This window comes from Haematobia irritans, chromosome 2, assembly GCF_050003625.1.
Source record: "Haematobia irritans isolate KBUSLIRL chromosome 2, ASM5000362v1, whole genome shotgun sequence".
Lineage (NCBI taxonomy): Eukaryota > Metazoa > Arthropoda > Insecta > Diptera > Muscidae > Haematobia > Haematobia irritans.
Window position 1 is genome coordinate 203622830 of NC_134398.1, and position 24032 is coordinate 203646861.

General features: G+C 24.6%; 2 protein-coding genes across 5 annotated transcripts in view; one reads left to right on the forward strand and one right to left on the reverse strand.

Moving 5' to 3' along the window:
* Positions 1 to 24032, reverse strand: part of MESR3 (misexpression suppressor of ras 3) — a 370784-nt gene that overhangs the window by 40546 nt on the left and 306206 nt on the right. The gene's annotated exons all lie outside the window — the stretch shown is intronic.
* LOC142226957 (cytochrome P450 6d1-like) lies at positions 12314 to 18802 on the forward strand. Its single transcript, XM_075297223.1, has 5 exons — positions 12314 to 12977; positions 13166 to 13327; positions 13399 to 13847; positions 18080 to 18328; positions 18397 to 18802. Exons 1-5 carry the CDS (start codon positions 12448 to 12450, stop codon positions 18561 to 18563), a joined length of 1557 nt encoding a protein of 518 aa, XP_075153338.1. The 5' UTR covers positions 12314 to 12447; the 3' UTR covers positions 18564 to 18802.

Sequence of the window (24032 nt, forward strand, 5' to 3'; positions counted from 1 at the left end):
TGGCGGGTTTTTTGTAGGGCCCGCAATCGTGCTAAGACTGTCAAGAGAAGGATGAAATGCAAGTCCCATGCTTCTATGTTTCGAGAATGTTTGAGTCCGAAGGCGATGTGGAATGTAATCAGGGGGGATGGACTAGTAAGTGATGATGATTTTCGTACTGGTCATGCTTCAGTGAATGATGTTAATGATTTGAATTCGGCTTTTGTGCGTAACCAGTTGGGTCCCACTGTAGAAGGAGAGCGTACGATCAATTTTGATGAAACTGGGTTTTCTTTTAATTGTATCTCATCCGATGATCTTTTTACGGCTTTCGGGCAAATTAAGTCTAATGCACCAGGCTGTGACGGGTATCCTTTGAAATTTTTTAAGATAATTTTTCCTCTCTTGTCGGGATACTTCCTTCATTTGGTAAATACTATTATTATGACCTCCTCCTTTCCTAGCGGCTGGAAAATCGGTAGAGTTGTACCGATCAAGAAAAAGTCTGACCCCACATCTTCGGATATGTATCGTCCAATATCATTGTTGACTATATTGTCGAAGGTGGTCGAATATGTTTTAAAAAGTCAAATGTCGGATTATTTGGAGCGTAACAACTTGCTCAGCGATGTTCAGTGTGGTTTTAGGAGTCACAGAAGTTCGGCTATGTTGTTGGTAGGTCTGACTGATTCCATCAGATGCAATTATGCAAACCATAAGACTAGTGTTTTACTGTCTCTCGACCTTGTGAAGGCATTTGATCGGATAGACCACATCATTTTGATCCGAAAGCTTCATTCCATCTATAAATTCTCTTCGACTGCATGTAGGCTCATCAATTCATATTTGACGGATAGGCGCCAGTTTGTCCAAGTTAAAGATTTGGCTTCTGATGTCCTCCCTGTGCGAAGCGGTGTTCCACAGGGCTCGGTCCTGGGTCCTTTATTATTTATTACATTTATTAATGACTTTTTTGATCATGTTGGAGAATGGTGTATGCCATTTTCCTATGCGGATGATATTCAGAGAGAGCCACTTTACCGACGTGCTGCAGGCGAAAATTGACCATGTGATGAACTTGGTATTGTCATGGATGACTTTGAATAGATTATCAGTGAACCCGACAAAGACTAAGGCAATGCTGTTTTCCCCTAATAGTTCTGGGGATATTAATTTGATTTATGACTCCCAGACGATTAACTTTGTTCAGACCACTAAATGCTTAGGTGTCACTATAGATAATAGACTATCATTTGTTACGCATATTGACAACGTGGTTGCTCACACCCACCTTGCCCTTCGTCGTCTATATAACACGGATTTAGTACTACCTTTTCATATTAAGAGAATGTTGGTCCACGCTTTGATCATGCCTCACTTTCTGTACTGCATTGAGGTGTTTTGTGGTACTTCAAAGGAGAATATGAAACCTCTTGTGCTTGCATTTAACCGAGTAGTTCGTTATCTGTATTCTCTTAGACGATTCGATCATGTATCTGCATCTGCTAAGCATTTTCTGGGGTGTTCATTCTGGCGTTATATTGACATCCGTTCGATAATTCTTTTTTATAATGTTTACAAGCAACAATCACCTTCTTTTTTAGTACATTTGTTCCATTTTACCCGTTCTCGCAGAACAAATCAGCTTATAATTTCGAATGCTAGGGGCTACATGAACAAATCATTTCAGACTCGCATAGCCAGACTTTTCAACTGTCTCCCTGATACATTAAAAACATTTTGTTTGAATACGAAAACTTATCGAAACAAATTAATTCAATATTTTCGTGAGATATAATCGAGTAGTTACTCAACTATAAATTCTGGATGTTTGCATTGGGAACTTTTATAAATACTTGTTAGTTTTTTTTTCACATATTCTTGTTTTTTAATTCGAAATTAGTGAAACAGATTGTTTCAATACTTTTGTGAGCCATATTTGAGTATTTACTTTAATAATATTGTATGAAGACCTAGCGAGTAGTCCATTGTAATTGCTTTGTTTTGGCCAAATAGGCTTAGAATTACATGCTCTGAATGAATAAATAAAATAAAATAATAAAAATTTTCTCTAAAGACAAAATTTCTATGAAATTTTTTCTAAAAACAAAATGTCTATAAAATTTTCTCTAAAGATAAAATTTCTATGAAATGATCTCTAAAAACAAAATTTCTATGAAATTCTCTCTAAAGACAAAATTGCTATAAAATTTCCTCTAAATACAAAATTTCCATAAAATTTTCTCTATAGACAAAGTTTGAATGATATATTGTCTAAAGACTAAATTTCTATAAAATTTTCTCTAAAAACAATATGTCTATGAAATTTTCTGTAAAGACTAAATTTCTATGAATTTTTTTCTAAAAACATAATTTCTATGAAATTTTCTCTAAATACAAAATTTCTATGATATATTCTCTAAAGACTAAATTTCTATAAAATTTTCTGTAAAGACAAATTTCTATGAAATTTTCTATAATGACTCAATTACACACAAAGAAAATCTCATTAAAATTGAGCCAACGAAAATTTTTCATTGATACAACGAAACATTTTCATTAAAACAATGAAAATATTCGTTAATAGTACGAAACGTTTCGTTGACTAACAGAAAATTCGTTATAATAACGAAAAATTTCGTTATATCAATGAATTTGTTTCATTGGCTCAATTTTAATGACACATTTCATTAATATAACGAAACTTTTCCTACCAGTGTACTATGAAAATTTCTATGAAATTCCCTTTAAAGACAAAATTTCTATGCAGTTCTCTCTATAGACCAACATTCTAAAAAGTTTTTCCACCCAAATATGTAATAGCAATCACACTATCGCACTTCAATTCCATTACAAATAAGTTTATTTCAGAATGCAATAGATCACAATGCGTTCGTAAAGCAATCAAATGAACTGCAATTGAAATAAATATGTCAGCTGTCAGACTAATGGTTGAGATGCGATAGCAACCTGAAGTAGGTTGCAATACATAACAGCCACCGTTTCTTTCCGTATCATCCATAGAGTTGACATTTACAATATAGACAGATTTGTTTTTACAAAATCGGCATTTATATCCTTTGAACGTGCAAAAAAATACAAATCTGGCAACCCTAGTGATGAAGAAACTATCATTTGTGGTTTCTTTTTCAAGGTTGCGTTTTGAGAAGAGAATAAATTTTATTAAAAACATTCTTTATACATATGTTTTAAAACATTTCCAGAAATTTATGTATAATTGGAAAATTTTAATTACATTAAAGTGTTAATTAAAATTTGTGTTTGTTGGTCGTAAAAATTTAAAACAGAAAACTGAATGGCATAGAAAAGGAATAATTAATGCCGTAATAATTAATTAGTATAACAAAAAAAAATCAGTATAAACCCTAATTAATAAAATCACAATTTTCCCAATTTGATCTATATATGCTGTATTCAATAATATAAAATGTTTCATTATCGTATTTTTTATGAAAAAATTTTATATGATAATGTTTTTTTCTCATTCTGTACCCTCGTATTATTGTCAAACATTTCGAACATTGGCCTTCAATCATTTTTCCATGATATAAAAATATTCCCTTAAACTTTCCGTGAGAATTTCACATGATATAATTAATAAACAAATAAAAATTTTGTTCGGTATTTGCTACTGAGGCATGGGAAAATTGTACACCTTAATTTACATGTTAATGTGAAATTTACTTATAAAGAGAAGGAATTGTTCTTATATTTTTTTTCTCATTCTTTAAATTATACACAACAAACGGGTTTTTTGCTTTTGTTTTGCTTGTCCCTAAAATAAATTGCACTTAAGAATAAACAATAATAATAATAAGACAACAAATAACAATAAAAGTTAAATGTGATGAAAGTAAACATTTCAATTGTCAATGATTTGAATTGAAATTTCTCAGAACTGAAATAAGTGAAATGATTCACTGTCATCAAAATTAATATAAAATAATCGCCGATCTCAGATTATTTGGAAGGAATAATTAACAAAATGAGACATGAAAAACACTTTCGAATTTTATAATGGTTAAAGGAAAAAAATTCTATGAAATGTAAAAAAATTTCTAGGAAAAAAAAATGTCAAAATTTCTAGGAAAATTTCAAAATTTCTATGAAATTTTTTTCTGAAGACAAAATTTCTGTGAAATTTCCTCCATAGACCAAATTTCTATGAAATTTTCTCCATACACAAAATTTTTATGAAATTAAATCCAAAAATGTAATACCTGTTAGATTTTATCAAATAACAAATTACTCAGAAATTTTCTCTAAAATTAAAATTTCTCTAAAGTCAAAATTTCTCTAAAAACATAAATTCTATAGAATTTTCTTTAAAAACAAAATTTCTATGGAAATTCTTATTCCTAGAGAAATTTTTTGTCAAAATTTTATTTCGATAGCAAATTTGTGGAGAGGATTCTACTAATCTACGAAGCAGTAAAAAAAACTACCATTTTGATTTTTTATGAAATTTCTATATAACATTCTTTAAAAACAAAATTTTTATGAAATTTTCTCTAAAAACAAAATTTTTATGAATGACAACGTTTCTATAAATTTTTTTCTAAAGACAAAATGTCTATGAAATTTCCTCTACAGGCAAAATTTTAATGAAATTTTCTGTAAAAAATTTTAATGAAAACTTCTATAAAATTTTCTCTTAAGACCAAATATCTATGAAATTTTCTCTTAAGATTGCTTTAAAGACATAATTGCTATGAAAAATTCTCTAAACACAAAATTGCTATGAAAATTTCTCCAAAGACAAAATTTTTATGAAATTTAATCAAAAAACATAATACCTGTAAGATTTTATCAAATAAAAAATTACTCAGAAATTTTCTCTAAAATTAAAATTTTTCTAAAGACAACATTTCTCTAAAAACTTAATTTCTATAGAATTTTCTTTAAAAACAAAATTTCTATGGAATTTCTCTAAAGACAAAATTGCAATGTGTTGTCAAAATCTTATTCCTAGAGACATTTTTTGTCAAAATTTTATTTCGATGGCAAATTTGTGGAGATTTTGCAAAATCTTCCAAAATACCAAGAATTCTACTAATCTACGAAGCAGTAAAAAAACTACCATTTTGATTTTTTATGAAATTTCTAAGAAACATTCTGTAAAGACAAAATTTTTATGAAATTTTCTCTAACGATAAAATTTTTGTGAAATTTTCTCTAAAAACAAAATTTTTATGAACGACAACGTTTCTATAAAATTTTTTCTTAGGACAAAATGTCTATGAAATTTCCTCTAAAGACAAAATTTTAATGAAATTTTCTATAAATGCAAAACTTCTATAAAATTTTCTTTTAAGACAAAATTGCTATGAAAATTTTTCTAGAGACAAAATTGCTATGAAAATTTCTCTAAAGACAAAATTTCTATGAAATTGTCTCTAAAGACCAAATTTCTATGAAATTTTCCCTAACGAAAAAAATTCTATGAAATTTTCGCTAAAAACAAAATTTCTATAAAATTTTCTCCAACGACAAAATTTCTATAAAATTTTTTCTAAAGACAAAATGTCTATGAAATTTCCTCTACAGACAAAATTTTAATGAAATTTTCTGTAAAGGCAACACTTCTATAAAATTTTCTTTTAAGACAAAATATCTATGAAATTTTCTCTTAAGATAAAATTGCTATAAAAATTGCTTTAAAGACAAAACTGCTATGAAAATTTCTCTAAAGACAAAATTTCTATGAAATTTTCTCTAAAGATAAAATTGCTATGAAAATTTCTCTAAAGACAAAATTTCTATGAAATTTTCTCTAACGACAAACTTTTTATGAAATTTCTAAAAAATTTTCTCTACAGGCAAAATTTCTACGAACTTTTCTTAAAAGACAAAATTTCTACGAACTTTTCTTAAAAGACATAATTTTTATGAAATTTTCTCTAAGAACACAATTTTTATGAACGACAACGTTTCTATAAAATTTGTTCTAAAGACAAAATGTCTATGAAATTTCCTCTAAAGACACAATTTTAGTGAAATTTTCTATAAAGGCAATACTTCTATAAAATTTTCTCTTAAGACAAAATTGCTATGAAAATTTCTCTAAAGACAAAATTGCTATGAAAATTTCTCTAAAGACAAAATTTCTATGAAATTGTCTCTAAAGACAAAATTTCTATGACATTTTCCCTAACGAAAAAAATCTATGAAATTTTCTCTAAAAACAAAATTTCTATGAAATTTTCTCCAACGACAAAATTTCTATAAAATTGTTTCTAAAGACAAAATGTCTATGAAATTTTCTGTAAAGGCAAAACTTCTATAAAATTTTCTCTAAAGACAAAATTGCTATAAAAATTGCTTTAAAGACAAAATTGCTATGAAAATTTCTCTAAAGACAAAATTGCTATGAAAATTTCTCCAAAGACAAAATTTCTATGAAATTTTCTCCTACAACAAAATTTCTAAAAAAATTCTCTACAGGCAAAATTTCTACGAACTTTTCTTAAAAGACAAAATTTTTATGAAATTTTCTCTAACGATAAAATTTTTATGAAATTTTCTCTAAAAAAAAATTTTTATGAACGACAAGGTTTCTATAAAATTTTTTCTAATAGACAAAGTGTCTATGAAATTTCCTCTAAAGACATAATTTTAATGAAATTTTCTATAAAGGCAAAACTTATATAAAATTTTCTCTTAAGAGAAAATTGCTATGAAATTTTCTCTAAAGACAAAATTGCTATGAAATTTTCTCTAAAGACAAAATTTCTATGAAATTTTCTCTGAAGACAAAATTTCTATGAAATTTTCCCTAACGAAAAAAATTCTATGAAATTTTTTCTAAAAACATTATTTTGAATGAAATTTTCTCCAGCGAAAAAGTTTCTAAGAAATTTTCTCTACAGGTAAAATTCTACAAACTTTTCTCAAAAGACAAAAATTTTATGAAATTTTCTCAAAGCACAAAATTTCTGTGAAATTTCTCTAAAGACAAAATTTCTATGAAATTTTCTCTAAAAACAAAATTTCTATGAAATTTTCTCTACAGGCAAAATTTCTACGAATTTTTCTCAAAAGACAAAATTTCTATGAAATTTTCTCTAAAGACATAATTTCTATGAAATTTCCTTAAAGATAAAATTTTTATGAAATTATCTCTACAGGCAAAATTTCTACGAACTTATCTTAAAGGACAAAATTTCTATGAAATTTCCTCTAAAGACAAAATTTCTATGAAATTTTCTCTAAAGACAAAATTTCTGTGAAATTTTCTCTTTGAACAAAATTTCTAAGAAATTTTCTCTACAGGCAAAATTTCTACGAATTTTTCTCAACAAACGAACTTTCTATGAAATTTTCTCTATAGACAACATTTCTATAAAAGTTTCTCTAAAAACAAAATTTTTATGAAATTATGTCTAAAGACAAAATTTCTATGAAAATTTCTTTAAAGATAAAATTTCTCTGAAAACAATCAATCGATTATAAATTGAGTTTTAGACCAGAATAAGAGAGTTAAATTTTTAAATTAATCCAAATTGTTCTTCTTTGAAATATTTTTCTTTTTGTATACTTTCCTATACTTTTGTAATTGTTTTGTTCTTTTATGTCTTCTTTTCCGCAGCACTTCTATCAGCACTTTTATGACTAAGTTTTGTTACAGCCACAAATTACTTACTTTTACTAAAGTGTTAAAAATTGCTTTTTTGTTTTTCCTATACTTTGGGAATAATTTCATAAATGCCTGAAAAGTTATGCTCTTGAAAAATGGTAATTTAATAACCCAAAAGTACACTCCAGCTTAATAGTCCCACTAAAGTTCCCACCCACAAAAGTAGCTGAAGTGATCTTAACACTTTTACAATGTCTCGCCGGAAGTTGTGTGTTAATCATTTAATTTGTAAGGAAAGACCACTTAGCGCTGAGACTTCAGTCAAGGTACGAAAATGGGGAGGTTGCCAAGACCTCGGCGAGAAATAAAAATGGTCCATGAATGCATAGAGAAGAAGAAATAAAGTAACGACCCCTTTTGATTTTATCACTGCTGTTAAGGAAGTATTTAGCTCATAATGGAGGTAATTTAGTTTGAGATTTTCATTGAGGCATTTGTTCGGATGAAGAAATTTGGTTTTGTTCAAATAGCCTTTAATGAAATTTCTTTTAGAGGAAATTTCATAGAATATTTGTCCATAAAACTTTGTTAAAAATTTATCTTTATAGAAGAAAATTTCATACAAATTGTGTCTTTAGCGAGAATGCATAAAAATTTTGTCTTTAGAGAATGTTTTTTTTAGAGAAATTTTCATAGAAATTTTGTTTTTAGAGAAAAATTAATAGAAATTTTATTTTTTGAGAAAATTTCATTGAAATTTTGTCTTTACAGAAATATTCATAGCAATTTTGTGTTTAGAGTAAATTTCATAGAAATTTTGTTTTTAGAGAACATTTCATAGAAATTTTGTCTTTAGAGAAAATTTAATAGAAATTTTGCTTTTAAAGAAAATTTAATACAAATTTTACTTTTAGAGAAAATTCCTTAGAAATTTAAAGGAAACTCCATAAAAATTTAGCTTTTAGAGAAAATTTCATAAAAATTTTGTCTCTAGAAAAAAATAGAAATTTTGTCTTTGGAGAAAATTCCTTAGAAATTTTGTCTTTAGAGAAGAAAATTTCATAGAAATTGTGTCTTTAGAGAAAATCCATACAAGTTTTGTCCTTAGAGAAAATGCATAGAAATTTTGTCTTTAGAGAAAGTTTTTTTTTTAGAGAAATTTTCATAGAAATTTTGGCTTTAGAGAAAAATTCATAGAAATTTTATTTTTTGAGAAAATTTCATAGAAATTTTGTCTTTACAGAAATATTCATAGCAATTTTGTGTTTAGAGTAAATTTCATAGAAATTTTGTTTTTAGAGAAAATTCCTTAGAAATTTAAAGGAAACTCCATAAAAATTTTGCTTTTAGAGAAAATTTTGTGTCTAGAGAAAATTCCATAGAAATTTTGTCTTTGGAGAAAATTCCTTAGAAATTTTGTCTTTAGAGAAGAAAATTTCATAGAAATTGTGTCTTTATAGAAAATTCATACAAGTTTTGTCCTTAGAGAAAATGCATAGAAATTTTGTCTTTAGAGAAAGTTTTTTTTAGAGAAATGTTCATAGAAATTGTGGCTTTAGAGAAAAATTCAGAGAAATTTTATTTTTTGAGAAAATTTCATAGAAATTTTGTTTTTAGAGAAAATTTCATAAAAATTTGGCTGTTGGAGAAAATTTTGTTTTTAGAGAAAATTTCATAAAAATTTTGTCTTTAGAGAAAATTTTATAGAAATGTTGCATTAAAGAAAATTCCATAGAAATTTTGCTTTTAAAGAAAATTTTATACAAATTTTGTCTCTAGAAAAAATGTCATAGAATTTTTGCTTTAAAGAAAATTCCATAGAAATTTTGCTTTTAGAGAAAATTTCATAGAAATTTTGTCTCTAGAAAAATGTCATAGAATTTTTGCTTTAAAGAAAATTCCATAGAAATTTTGCTTTTAGAGAAAATTTCATAGAAATTTTGTCTTTGGAGAAAATTTCATAGAAATTTTGAATGTAGAAACATTTTGCTTTTAGAGAAAATTTCATAGAAATTTTGCATTAAAGAAAATTCTATAGAAATTTTGCTTTTAGAGAAAATTTCTTAGAAATTTTGTTTTTGGAGAAAATTCCTAAGAAATTTTGTCTTTAGAGAAAATTCTATAGAAATTTTGTCTTTAGAAAAATTTTCATCGACATTTTGTGTTTAGAGAAAATTTCATAGAAATTTTGTTTTTAGAGAAAATTTCATAGAAATTTTGCTTTTAGAGAAAATTTCATAGAAATTTTGCATTAAAGAAAATTCTATAGAAATTTTGCTTTTAGAGTAAATTTCATAGAAATTTTGCTTTTAGAGAAAATTTCACACAAACTTTGTCTTTAGAAAAAATTTCATAGAAATTTTGGCTTTAGAGAAAATTTCATAAAAGTTTTGTCGTTAGAGAAAATTTTATAGACATTTTGTCCTTAGAGGAAATTTCATAGAAATTTTGTCTTTGAAGAAAATTCCACAGAAATTTTGTCGTTAGAGAATATTCCATAAAAACTTTGTCTCTAGTTAAAATTTCATCGACATTTTGTCTTTAGAGAAACATTCATAGAAATGTTTTCTTTAGAGAAATTTTTATTGAAATTTTGTCTTTAGAGAAAAATTCATAGAAATGTTTTCTTTAGAGAAATTTTTATTGAAATTTTGTCTTTAGAGAAAATTCCATAGACATTTTGTCTTTAGAGAAAATTTCATACAAATTTTGTCTTTGAAGAAAATTCCACAGAAATTTTGTCTTTAGAGAATATTCCATAAAAACTTTGTCTCTAGTTAAAATTTCATCGACATTTTGTCTTTAGAGAAACATTCATAGAAATGTTTTCTTTAGAGAAATTTTTATTGAAATGTTGTCTTTAGAGAAACATTCATAGAAATGTTTTCTTTAGAGAAATTTTTATTGAAATTTTGTCATTAGAGAAAATTCCATAGAAATTTTGTCTTTAGAGAATATTCCATAAACATTTTGTCTCTAGAGAAAATTTCATAGAAATTTTGTTTTTAGAGACGATTTCATAGAAATTTTGTCTTTAGAGAAAATTTAAAAGAAATGTTGCATTAAAGAAAAGTCCATAGAAATTTTGCATTAAAGAAAATTCCATAAAAATTTTTTGTTTAGAGAAAATTTCATAAAAAATGTGTCTCTACAGAAAATTTCATAGAAATTTTGCATTAAAGAAAATTCCATAGAAATTTTGCTTTTAGAGAAAATTTCATAGAAATTTTGTCTTTGGAGAAAATTTTATAGAAATTTTATTTTTAGAGAAAATTTCATAGAAATTTTGCATTAAAGAAAATTCCATAGGAATTTTTTTGTTAGAGAAAATCGTATAAAAATTTTGTCTCTAGAGAAAATTCCATAGAAATTTTGTCTTTGGAGAAAATTCCTTAGAAATTTTGTCTTTAGTTAAAATTTCATCGACATTTTGTGTTTAGAGAAAATTTCATAAAATTTTGGCTTTGGAAAATGTTCCATAAAAATTTTGTCTCTAGAGAAAATTTCATAGAAATTATGTCTTTAGAGAAAATTACATAGAAAGTTTGCCTTTTGAGAAAAATTCGTAGAAATTTTGTCTGTACAGAAAATTTCTTAGAAATTTTGTTTGTTAGAGAAAATTTCATAGAAATTTTGCTTTTAAAGAAAATTTCATAGAAATTTTGTCATTAGAAAATATTCCATAAAGATTTTGTATCTAGGGAAAATTTCATAGAAATTTTGTCTTTAGAGAAACATTCGTAGAAATTTTTTCTTTAGAGAAAATTCCATAGACATTTTGTCTATAGAGAATATTCCATAAACATTTTGTTTTTAGAAGAAATTTCACAGAAATTTTGTCTTTAGAGAAAATTTCATAGAAATTTTGCTTTAGAGAAAATTTCATAGAAATTTTGCTTTAGAGAAAATTTCATAGAAATTTAGCATTTAAGAAAATTCCATAGAAATTTTGCATTAAGGAAAATTCCATAGAAATTTTATTTTTAGAGAAAATTTCATAAAAAATTGTGTCTCTAGAGAAAATTTCATAGAAATTTTGCATTAAAGAAAATTCCATAAACATGTTATTTTTAGAGGAAATTTAATAGAAATTTTGTATTTAGAAAAAATTTCATAGAAATTTTGCTTTAAAGAAAATTCCATAGAAATTTTGTCTTTAAAGAAATGCTCATAGATATTTTGACTTTAGAGAAAATTTCATAGAAATTTTGTCTGTAGAGAAAATTTCATAGAAATTTTGTTGTTAGAGAAATTTTCATAGCAATTTTGTCCTTAGAAAAAATTTCATCGACATTTTGTCATTAGGAAAAAATATCATAGAAATTTTCTGCTTAGAGAAAATTTATTGAAAATTTTGTCTTTAAAGAAAATTTCATAGATATAGTCATTAAGACATTACTCCGAGGCATACAGTGTTGCTCAGGGTGTGGCATAAATGTATTTTATAAGCAGACAAAAGTTCTCAAGTGTTTACAAATCTTTTGCTATGCATACAAGATATGAAACAAATGAAAGTTCCCTTGGAAAAATGTGTATATAATGATTTTGTCAATATTCGCTTATTGCTACGAGTTGTTTATCTCTATAATTTAATACAAATATGTATATTCGTACATGATCAATTTTTGCAATTAAATGAACACCAGAGAGATAATAATGAAAACGCAACACAACAATTAAATTTTCATATTCTAGAGAGAATGCAGTTGTTATGCATCTACTTGCACTACAATTCAATCAGTTTTCAAAGGAACGTATACTGGATAAGACGCGCAATATTAACTGAAACAACAGACAGTTACATATCAATCGTTAAAGTTGTATTTAAAAAAAAAAAAAAAATAAATAACTGTCTATTTTAACGACAAAATATGCTAATTTCATTATTATTGTTAATAGGCTTGACAGCCTTATATGTGTTTGGAAAACGTCATTTTTCCAAATGGCAACGAATGGGCTTTGCCGCAGATCAACCTCGTGTACCTTATGGTTCGATGGCTCAAGTATTCCATAAAGAAAGACCCTTTGGTTTGGTCATAGCCGATTTATATGAAAGATTTCAAGAGAAAATTGTGGGATTTTATATGTTTGTGAAACCCACACTCTTAGTGCGGGATGCTGAATTGGCGAGACAAATTTTAACTACCGACTTCGGTAGTTTTCATGATCGTGGCCTATATGTGGATGAAAAGAATGATCCCCTGTCGGCTAATCTTTTCAATTTAGAGGGACAATCATGGCGTAATTTACGAACAAAATTAACACCATCATTTTCATCGGGAAAATTGAAAGCGATGTTTGGAACCGTAGATGATGTAGGGGATAAATTGGTCAAATATTTGGAAAAGGAATTGGCAGATGGCCAGAGTCATACTCTGGAGATTAAGAGCATATTTACAACGTAAGTATTCCTAAGAATTCAGTAAAAAAAAATCGGGAGGATCATATATATATCAGCCTCAGTAAAAAATGACGGTTACTCCTTGGATCTCTAAATGGCAGATTTAAAAGAAGAGTTTAACCACAATTCATTTTGGAAATATAATTTTATCTCTCTATATAAAATATAAAAATCTTCCCATCTTTCAGCTATGCTGTCGACATCGTTGCTTCGGTTATATTCGGTTTGGACATTGATAGTTTTTCAAATCCCCAAAATGAATTTCGACTTTTGCACGGTCGATTAATGGGCAACCGAAAAGCTTCAACTATACAACGTCTAAGAAATCTGTCGAATTTCGTTTTCACACCGTGAGTAACCGGCTAATATTTTTTATCGTAACACAAAAAAAAATCAACTGTAAACTTTTATCATTTCTTAGACTTGCTGGTCTTCTAGCCCGTCTGGGTGTAACCGATCCAATAACATCCCGTCTCAAGGTTATTGTCAGTGATACAATTGACTTTCGTGAAAAGAATAATGTGGTGCGCAAAGATCTACTTCAACTTCTAATTCAATTGAAAAATACTGGTAAAATTTCCGATGACAATGACGGTATCTCGAGTAAAGTGGCATCTACGGTGGAAAATCAAAAGGGCATGTCTCTGGATATGATTGTGGCAAATTCATTCGTATTTTATATAGCTGGCTCGGAGACTACAGCAGCAACGGTCTCTTTTACAATTTATGAACTGGCCATGTATCCGGAAATATTAGAGAAAGCCAAAACAGAAGTCGATGCAGTTCTTAAGAAATATGATCTAAAACCTCGTAGCTGTTACACATATGAGGCAATACAGGATATGAAATATTTGGATTTGTGTGTTAAGGGTAAGACAACCTCAAACAAACAAAAAAAAAAAAAAAAAAAAACAGATCAACTTAAAACCTATATTAATAGTGACGAAGGTGGCCAGTTTGGGAGATACGTCCAGACACAGACATACGACACATACAGATTACCTAGGTCGGTCGTAGCCTTGGACTGACGGTCATGCGTCTACAATTCCTGACACTGTCGAGTTTGTTGTTGAATTGTTCGTGTCTGGTCGGGTGGGAGGTGTTCATTTCATTTCTATAAAAAATTTTGTGAATATTTTTGGCAAAATTGAATTTTCTATAGAAAATTCTGCCTAAAATTTATTTCTAGAGAAAAGTTTGACAAAAATTTTATTTCTATAGAAAAATTTGTCAAAATGTTCTTCCTATAGAAAATTTTGTTAAAATTTTATATCTATAGAAAATTTAGTTTCTATAAAAAATTTTGTAAAACTTTTATATAATTTGAAATTTTTTCCACAGAAAATTTTGCCATAATTGTATTTCTATAGAAATATAATTTTGGCAAAATTTTTGAGTATTTTATTTTTATAGAAATTTTCTCAAAAGTTTATTTCTATAGAAAATTTTGTCAAAATTTTATTTCTATAGAAAATTTTGTCAAAATTTTATATCTATTAAAAATTTTGTTATTTATATTTTTGTTTATTTCTGTAGAAAATTTTATGAAAATTTTATTTCTATAGAAAATTTTATGAAAATTTTATTTCTATAGAAAATTTTCTTAAAATTTTATTTCTGTAGAAAATTTTGTCAAATTTTTATTTCTATAGAAAATTTTATGAAAATTTTATTTCTATAGAATTTTTAGTCAAAATATTACTTCTATAGAAAATTTTGTTAAATTATTTTTCTATTGAAAATTTTGTCAAATTTAATTTTGTATTGAAGATTTTGGCAAAATTTTATTACTATAGAAAATTTTGTCAAAATTTTATTTCTATAGAAAATTTTATTAAAATTTCATTTCTATAGAAAATTTTATTAAATTTCTATAGAAAGTTTTGTCAAAATTTTATTTTAGAAAATTTAAATAAAAATTTTGTCAAAATTTTATTTCTATAGAAAATGTTGTCAAAATTTTATTTCTATAGAAAATGTTGTCAAAATTTTATTTCTATAGAAAATTTTATGAAAATTTTATTACTATAGAATTTTTCGTCAAAATATTACTTCTATAGAAAATTTGGTTAAAATTCTATTTCTATTGAAAATTTTGTCAAATTTTATTTCGTATTGAAAATTTTGTCAAAATTTTATTACTATAGAAAAGTTTGTCAAAATTTTTATTTCTATAGAAAATTTTATTAAAATTTTATTTCTATAGAAAGTTCTGTCAAAATTTTATTTAGAAAATTTATATAAAAGTTTTGTCAAAATTTTATTTCTACAGAAATCTTGTCAACATTTTATTTCTATAGAACTTTTGTCAAAATTTTGTTTCTATAGAAAATTTTGTCAAAATTTTATTTCTATAGAAAATTTTGTTAAAATTCTATTTCTGTAGAAAATTTTATAAAAAATGTATTTTTATAGAACTTTTAGTCAAAATTTTACTTTTATAGAAAATTTTGTTAACATTTTATTTTGTATTGAAGATTTTCTCAAAATTTTATTTCTATAGAAAATTTTTTCAAAATTTTATTTCTATATACAATTTTGTCAAAATTTTATTTGTATAGAAAATTTTGTGAGAATTTGGTGTCTATAAAAAATGTTGACAACATTTTATTTCCATAGAAAATCTTGTCAAAGTTTTATTTCTATGGAAATTTTATTTCTATAGAAAATTTTGTCAAAATTTTATTTTAAACAAAATTTTATCAAAATGTTATTTTTTTAGAAAACGCTGTCAGAATGTTATTTCTATAGAAAATTTTGTTTAAAATGTATTTCTATAGAATATCTTGTCAAAATTTTATATCTATATACAATTTTGACAAAATTGTATTTTTATAGAAAATTTTGCCAAAATTTTATTTCTATAGAAAATTTTGTCAAAATTTTATTTCTATAGAAAGTTTTGTCAAAATTTTATTTCTATAGAAAATTTTGTCAAAATTGTTGTTTATAGAAAATTTTGTTAAAATTTTATTTCTGTAGAAAATTTTGTCAAAATTTTATTTCTATAGAAAATTTTATGAAAATTTTATTTCTATAGAATTTTTAGTCAAAATATTACTTCTATAGAAAATTTTGTTAAAATTTTATTTCTATTGAAAATTTTGTCAAAATTTTATTATTTTAGAAAATTTTGTCAAAATTTTATTTCAATAGAAAATTTTGTTAAAAATTTTTTTCAATAGAAAACTTTGTCAAAATTTTATTTTATAGAACATTTTGTCAAAATTGTATTTAGAAAATTTTGTCAAAATTGTATTTAGAAAATTTATATAAAAATTTTATTTCTGTACAAACTTTTGTCAAAATTTTATATCTATAGAAAATTTTGTCAAAATTTTATTTCTATAGAAAATCTTGTCAAAATTTTATTTCTATATAAATTTTTGTCAAAATTTTTTTTGTTTAGAAAATTTTGTGAGAATTTGGTGTCTATAAAAAATGTTGACAAAATTTTATTTCCATAGAAAATCTTGTCAAAGTTTTATTTCTATGGAAATTTTATTTCTATAGAAAATTTTGTCAAAATTTTATTTCAATAGAAAATTTTGTCAAAATTTTATTTCTATACAAAATTTTGTCAAATCTACAGAAAATGTTGTTAAATTTTTTTTCTATAGAAAATTTTGTCAAAATTTTATTTCTATACAAAATTTTGTCAAAATTATATTTGTATCGGAAATTTTGTCAATATTTTATTTCTATAGAAAATTTCGTCAAAATTTTATTTCTATAGAAAATTTTTTTAAAATTTTATTTCCATAGAAAATTTTGTTAAAATTTTATTTCCATAGAAAGTTTTGTCAAAATTTTATTTTTTAAAAATGTTGTCAAAATTTTATTTCTATAGAAAATTTTGTCAAAATTTTATTTCTATAGAAAATTTTGTCAAAATTTTATTTCTATAGAAAATTTAGTCAAAATTTTATTTCTATGGAAAATTTTGTCAAAATTTTATTTCTATGGATAATTTTGTCAAAATGTTTTTTCAATAGAAAATTTTGTTAAAATTTATTTCTATAGAAAATTTTGTCAAAATTTTATTTCTATAGAAAATTTTATTTCCAAAAAAAATTTTGTCAAAATGTTATTTCTATAGAAAATTTTGTCAAAATTGTGTTTCTATAGATAATTTTGTCAAAATTTTATTTCTGTAGAAAATCTTGTCAAAATGTTATTTCTATAGAACAATTTGTCAAAATGTTATTTCTATAGAAAATTTTGTCAAAAATTTTTTCTATAGAAAAGTTTGTAAAAGTTTTATTTCTATAGAGAATTTTGGTTCTATAAAAAATTTTATCAAAATTGTGTTTCTATAAAAAAATTTTAACAAAATTTTATCAAAATTTTATTTCTATAGAAAATTTTGTCAAAATTTTATTTCTGTAGAAACTTTTGTCAAAATTTTATTTCTATAGAAATGTTTGTCAAAATTTTATTTTTATAAAAAATTTTTGTCAACATTTTATTTAATTTGAAAATTTTGTCAAAATTTTATGTCCGTAGTTATATGTTGTCAAAATTTTATTTCTATAAAAAATTTTGTGAAGATTTTATTTCTACAGAAGGGAGCCACCGTGGTGCAATGGTTAGCATGCCCACCTTGCACACACAAGGTCGTGGGTTCGATTCCTGCTACGACCGAACACCAAAAAGTTTTTCAGCGGTGGATTATCCCACCTCAGTAATGCTGGTGACATTTCTGAGGGTTTCAAAGCTTCTCTAAGAGGTTTCACTGGAATGTGGAACGCCGTTCGGACTCGGCTATAAAAAGGAGGTCCCTTGTCATTGAGCTTAACATGGAATCAGGCAGCGCTCAGTGATAAGAGAGAAGTTCACCAAATGTGGTATCACAATGGACTGAATAGTCTAAGTGAGCCTGATACATCGGGCTGCCACATAACCTAACCTAACCTATTTCTCCAGAAACGGTTTTCAAAATATTATTTAGAAAATTTATATAAACAATTTTGTCAACATTTTATTTCTATATAAATGTTTTTCAAAATCGTATTTTTATAAAAAAATTTGTCCACATTTTATTTCTATAGAAAACTTTGTCTCCCACGTCACTATTAATTTCTCAACCAATTATTTTGTAGAAACTACCCGTAAATATCCTGGTCTACCATTTCTTAATCGCAAGTGCACCAAAGAATTTCAAGTACCCAATACACAATTGATTATACCAAAGGGTACCAGCATTATTATATCTTTGTGGGGTATGCATAGAGATCCCAAATATTTCCCCAATCCTCAGGATTACAAACCCGAACGTTTTGCTGAAGACTCAATGGATTATGATCCTGTGGCCTTTATGCCATTTGGTGAAGGACCAAGACATTGTATAGGTGATTATTTAATTATATTCGCATTGTAAATCTATAACAAATAAGATGCCTTTTTTATGATATTTTAGCTCAGCGTATGGGAGTGGTGAACGTTAAGTTGGCACTGGCAAAAATTTTAGCTAATTTCAATATTGAAGCAATGCCACGTAAGGAAGTTGAATACAAATTCCACACAGCTCCTGTTTTGGTTTCAAGAGATGGACTAAAAGTTCGTCTATCAAAAAGATGGCAATAGTGATTGAGAACCTTACTTAAACACTGGAATCAATAGAAATCGGAATTCTAACATTTGATTAAAGCCGGAATACTACTCAACAGCAAATCTTTAATATAACGAATACTGAAACAAACAATGAAATCGATTTTTCTAGAAATGAACTTCCGAAAAACTGTCAAAATTTGGCAAATATTTTTTGAAAATATGATAAAAAATATTTAAATAAATATAAATTTAAAAAATCTGTATATGAAAAATTTTGGACTATTATCTTAATAAGAAGAGAAAAATACAGTGATAGAGGGACAATGTTTTTAAGTATGGTGGGAAGACGAAGGACTGTCTTCAATAGAGTCACTAAAAAACAAAATAGGCTGAAAGAAATAATTTTCTGCAGAAATAAAATTTTAACCAAATTTTCTATAGAAACAAAATTTTGAGAAAATTTTCTATAGAAATAAAATGTTGACAAAATTTTCTATAGAAATAAAATTTTGACAACATTTTCTGTAGAAATAAAATTTGGACACAATTTTCTATAGAAATAAATTTTGACAAAATTTTCCATAGAAAACATTTTTTGACAAAACTTTCTATAGAAATAAAATTTTGAAAAATGTTCTGGAACTATAACATTTTGAAAAAGTTTTCTATAGATATAAAATTTTGACAAAATTTTCTATAGAAATAAAATGTTGACAATTTTTTTTATAGAAATAAAAATTTGACAAAATTTTCTATAGAAATATAATATTGACAAATTTTTCTAAAGAAATAAAATTTTGACAAAATTTTTCATAGAAATAAAAGTTTGGCTTAATTTTCTATAGAAATAAAATTTTGAAATTTTTTTTTTCTATAAAATAAAATTTTGACAAAAATTTTTTCAGCAATAAAATGTTGACAAAAGTTTTTATAGAAACTTTTAGAATTTTGCCTAATCTTTCTATAAAAATAAAATTTTGACAAAATTTTCTATAGAAATAACATTTTGACAACATTTCCTATTTATTTAATTTTATTTTATTTAGAAATAAAACTTTCTACAGATATATAATATTGAAACAATGAAATAAAATTTGGACACAATTTTTTATAGAAATAAAATTTTCACAATATTTTCTATCGAAATAAAATTTTGAGAAAATTTTCTGTAGAAATATAATTTGGACACAAATTTCTATAGAAATAAATTTTGGCAAAATTTTCTGGAACTATGACATTGTGAAAAAATTTTCTATAGATTTTCTAGAGAATTTTAACAAAATTTTCTATAGAAATAAAATTTTGACAAAATGTTCTATAGAAATACAATTTAGACAAACTTTTCTATAGAAATAAAATTTTGACAAAATTTTCCACAGAAATAAAATTTTGGCTAAATTTTGTATAGAAATAAAATTTTGACAATTTTTTTTTATGGAAATAAAATTTTTACAACATTTTCTATAAAATAAAATTTTGAAAAAAATTTGTATAAAATAAAATTTTGACAAAATTTTCTATAGAAATAAAATTTTGACAAAATTGTCCATAAAAATAAAATTTTGGCTAATCTTTCTATAGAAACAAAATTTTGACAAAATTTTCTATAGAAATAAAATTTTGACAAAATCTTCTATAGAAATAAAATTTGGACACAAATTTCTATAGAAATAAATTTTGACAAAATTTTCTGGAACTATAATATTTTGAAAAAAATTTCTATAGATTTTCTAGAGAATTTTAACAAAATTTTGTATAGAAATAAAATTTTGACAAAATTTTTTATAGGAATAAAATTTTAACAAAATTTTCTATAGAAATACAATTTTGACAAACTTTTCTATAGAAATAAAATTTTGACAAAATTTTCAACAGAAATAAAATTTTGGCTAAATTTTGTATAGAAATAAAATTTTGACAATTTTTTTTCTATAGAAATAAAATTTTGACAAAATTTTCTATAAAATAAAATTTTGAAAAAATTTCCTATAAAATAAAATTTTGACAAAATTGTCCATAGAAATAAAATTTTGGCTAATCTTTCTATAGAAACAAAATTTTGACAAAATATTCTATAGAAATAAAATTTTGACAAAATCTGCTATAGAAATAAAATTTTGGCAAAATTTTCTATAAAATAAAATTTTGACAAAATTTTCTAAAGAAATAAAATTTTGAGAAAATTTTCTGTAGAAATAAAATTTGGACACAAATTTCTATAGAAATAAATTTTGACAAAATTTTCTGGAACTATAACATTTTGAAAAAATTTTCTATAGATTTTCTAGAGAATTTTAGCAAAATTTTCTATAGAAATAAAATTTTGACAAAATTTTTATAGAAATAAAATTTTGACAAAATGTTCTATAGAAATACAATTTTGACAAACTTTTCTATAGATATAAAATTTTGACAAAATTTTCCACAGAAATAAAATTTTGGCTAAATTTTGTATACAAATAAAATTTTGACAATTTTTTTCTATAGAAATAAAATTTTGACAAAATTTTCTATAAAATAAAATTTTGACAAAATTTCCTATAAAATAAAATTTTGACAAAATTTTCTATAGAAATAAAATTTTGACAAAATTGTCCATAGAAATAAAATTTTGGCTAATCTTTCTATAGAAACAAAATTTTGACAAAATTTTCTATAGAAATAAAATTTTGACAAAAATTTATTTTCTATAGAAATAAAATTTTGACAAAATTTTTTTATAGAAATAAAATTTTGACAAAATCTTCTAATAAAATTTTGGCAAAATTTTCTATAAAATAAAATTTTGACACAATTTTTTATAGAAATAAAATTTTGAACAAAAATTTTCAATTACCTACATAAAAGTTTGACAAAAATTTATATAGAAATAAAATTTTGACAAAATTTTGTATGGAAGTAAAATTTTGACAAGATTTCCTATAGAAATGAAAATTTGACAAAATTTCCTATAGAAATAAAACTTTGACAAAATTTCCTATAGAAATAAAAATTTGACAAAATTTCCTACAGAAATATAATTTTTATAAAATTTTCTATAGAAATAAAATTTTGACACTATCGAAACCAAAATATTGAAAAAAATTGCTATACAAATATTGCTTTTCTATAGAATTAAAATTTTGACAAAAAATTTTTAATTAACTACATAAAAGTTTGACAAAAATTTATATAGAAAAAAATTTGGAAAACTTGTCTATAGAAATAAAATTTTCTACAGAAATAAAATTTTTACAAAACCTGCTAAAGATATAAATATTTGACAAAATTTTCTATAGAAATAAAATTTTGACAAAATTTTCTATAAAAATAAAATTATGGCAAAATTTTCTATAGAAGTAAAATTTTGAAAAAAATTTCTATAGAAATAAAATCAAAATAAACTTTGTATTGAACTCAAATTTGACAAAATTTTCTATATTTTGGAAATAGAAATAATGTAATTTTATATACATATATTTCAAAAATGTTCCCAAACTTTGAAATATTCTCAGTTCGCATACTACTATCCCGAGTAGAAATTGAGGGATCTAATTAAATTTGACCAGATCCGAAAATATTTTGTCGTATATGTGATTATATCTAAATAGTTACATCTAATTATATCTCATTATATTTGGTAAGAACGGTGTCTAATTAGATCTACAATGTTTTTACATGGGATATTAAATTTTTACTATGAAACCTTAAAATGTGTCTTATTTAGGACTTAAAGTCGTAAAAGAAGAGTGCTCGATATACATGAAATGGACTTTAATTTTGGAATGAAAATCCTTTTTCATTGCACAAGTAAAAACTTTGCAACATTTTTTTTTTTTTTTTTTGATAAAAATTTTAAATTTTGTTTGCGCGTATAAAGATTTTTTTTATACGGAATTGTGAAATTACTTATTTTTTTTTTCAAAATTATCTTTATATATATTATCTTAATTAATTTAGTTCAATCGCATCGACAATCCTATTTTGATATTGGTAGCTCAGCGGAGTCACCATGTTAACACTTCTATAGAAGAATATCATTGCATACATTCAGGCTTTACATATCTTCGCTTGAAAGGACTTGAACAAATGAAACCTTTTTAATTTCAAATGAAATCTTTTACAATTGAAATGAAACCGTGTAGAATAAAATCGCCTTTGTAAATTTTTTTCTGGTAAAACTCTCATGGTGTTTACATTATTTCTGTTATAAACAGTTTCCAAAATCTATTTTGTATTTTTAAAGCTTATTTTCCACTCACACTTTCATAATGATCTTCACTGCGAGAACTTTTAGCATAGTTAAGGAAGCATAAATCCGTATAAATATACATGGCATCCATTTCACTTCAATTGAATTTGTTCGTTGTTCTTTAATGCAAATAAAAAATTAAAAACAAAAATAAAATCTCAACTTTACACTTGAAGTGTAAAAACACTTTTGACCGTGGTTTCAATTACACTGCACTGCACTTAGGCCAAAGTAAAGTTCACAGACGGTACTCTTACGGATTTTTTTGGGATCGTCTATCCACAAAGAAGATTCGGTTACAATTACACATTAAACAGATGACTATGGCATAGGACCAAGAGGAGCCATAATAGGAATAAGAGGTAGTAGTAACTGTATGGTGGTCATGATATGCTGGTGATTCAAATTACATGGAAATTGTCAACCGCTGATTTTTTTCGTTTTCTGTTCTGCTGCTGCTGCAGCCCTCTCACAGTATCCCATATCTCAAGTAGGGAAAATAACAAAACAAAAGGAGCTTGTAAACAAATACTCAACCTTAAATGAAAACAAAAAAAACTACAACAAAGGCAAAAACCGGAAGGATAAATTACTCATGAGCATCAGCACCACAGTGGGGTGAATAACATTTTGCCAATATTTTCTATAGAAATAAAATTTGGAAAATTTTTCTATTGAAATAAAATTTGGGCGAAATTTTCCATAGAAATAATTTGGACAAAATTTTCTATGCAAATAAAATTTGGACAAAATTTTCTAAAGAATAAAATTTTGACAACATTTTTTATAGAAATAAAATTTTGACAAAATAATAATAATAATAATTTCTATAGAAATAAAATTTTGCCAAAATTTTCCATAAAACTAAAATCATGACAAAATTTCCTATAGAAATAGAATTTTGACAAAATTTTCTATAAAAATTAAATTTTGACAAAATTTTCTATAGAAATAAAATTTTGACAAAATTTTCTATAGAAATAGAATTTTGACAAAATTTTCTATGGAAATAAAATTTGGACAACATTTTCTAAAGAATTAAATTTTGACAAAATTTTCTATAGAAATAAAATTTTGGCAAAATTTTTCATAGAACAAAAATTTTGACAAAATTTTCTATAAAAATAGAATTTTGACAAAATTTTCTATAAAAATAAAATTTTTACAACTTTTTCTACAGAAATAAAATTTTGAGAAAAATTTTCTATAGAAATAAAATTTTGAGAAAAATTTTCTATAAAAAAAAGATTTTGACAAAAATGTCTATATAA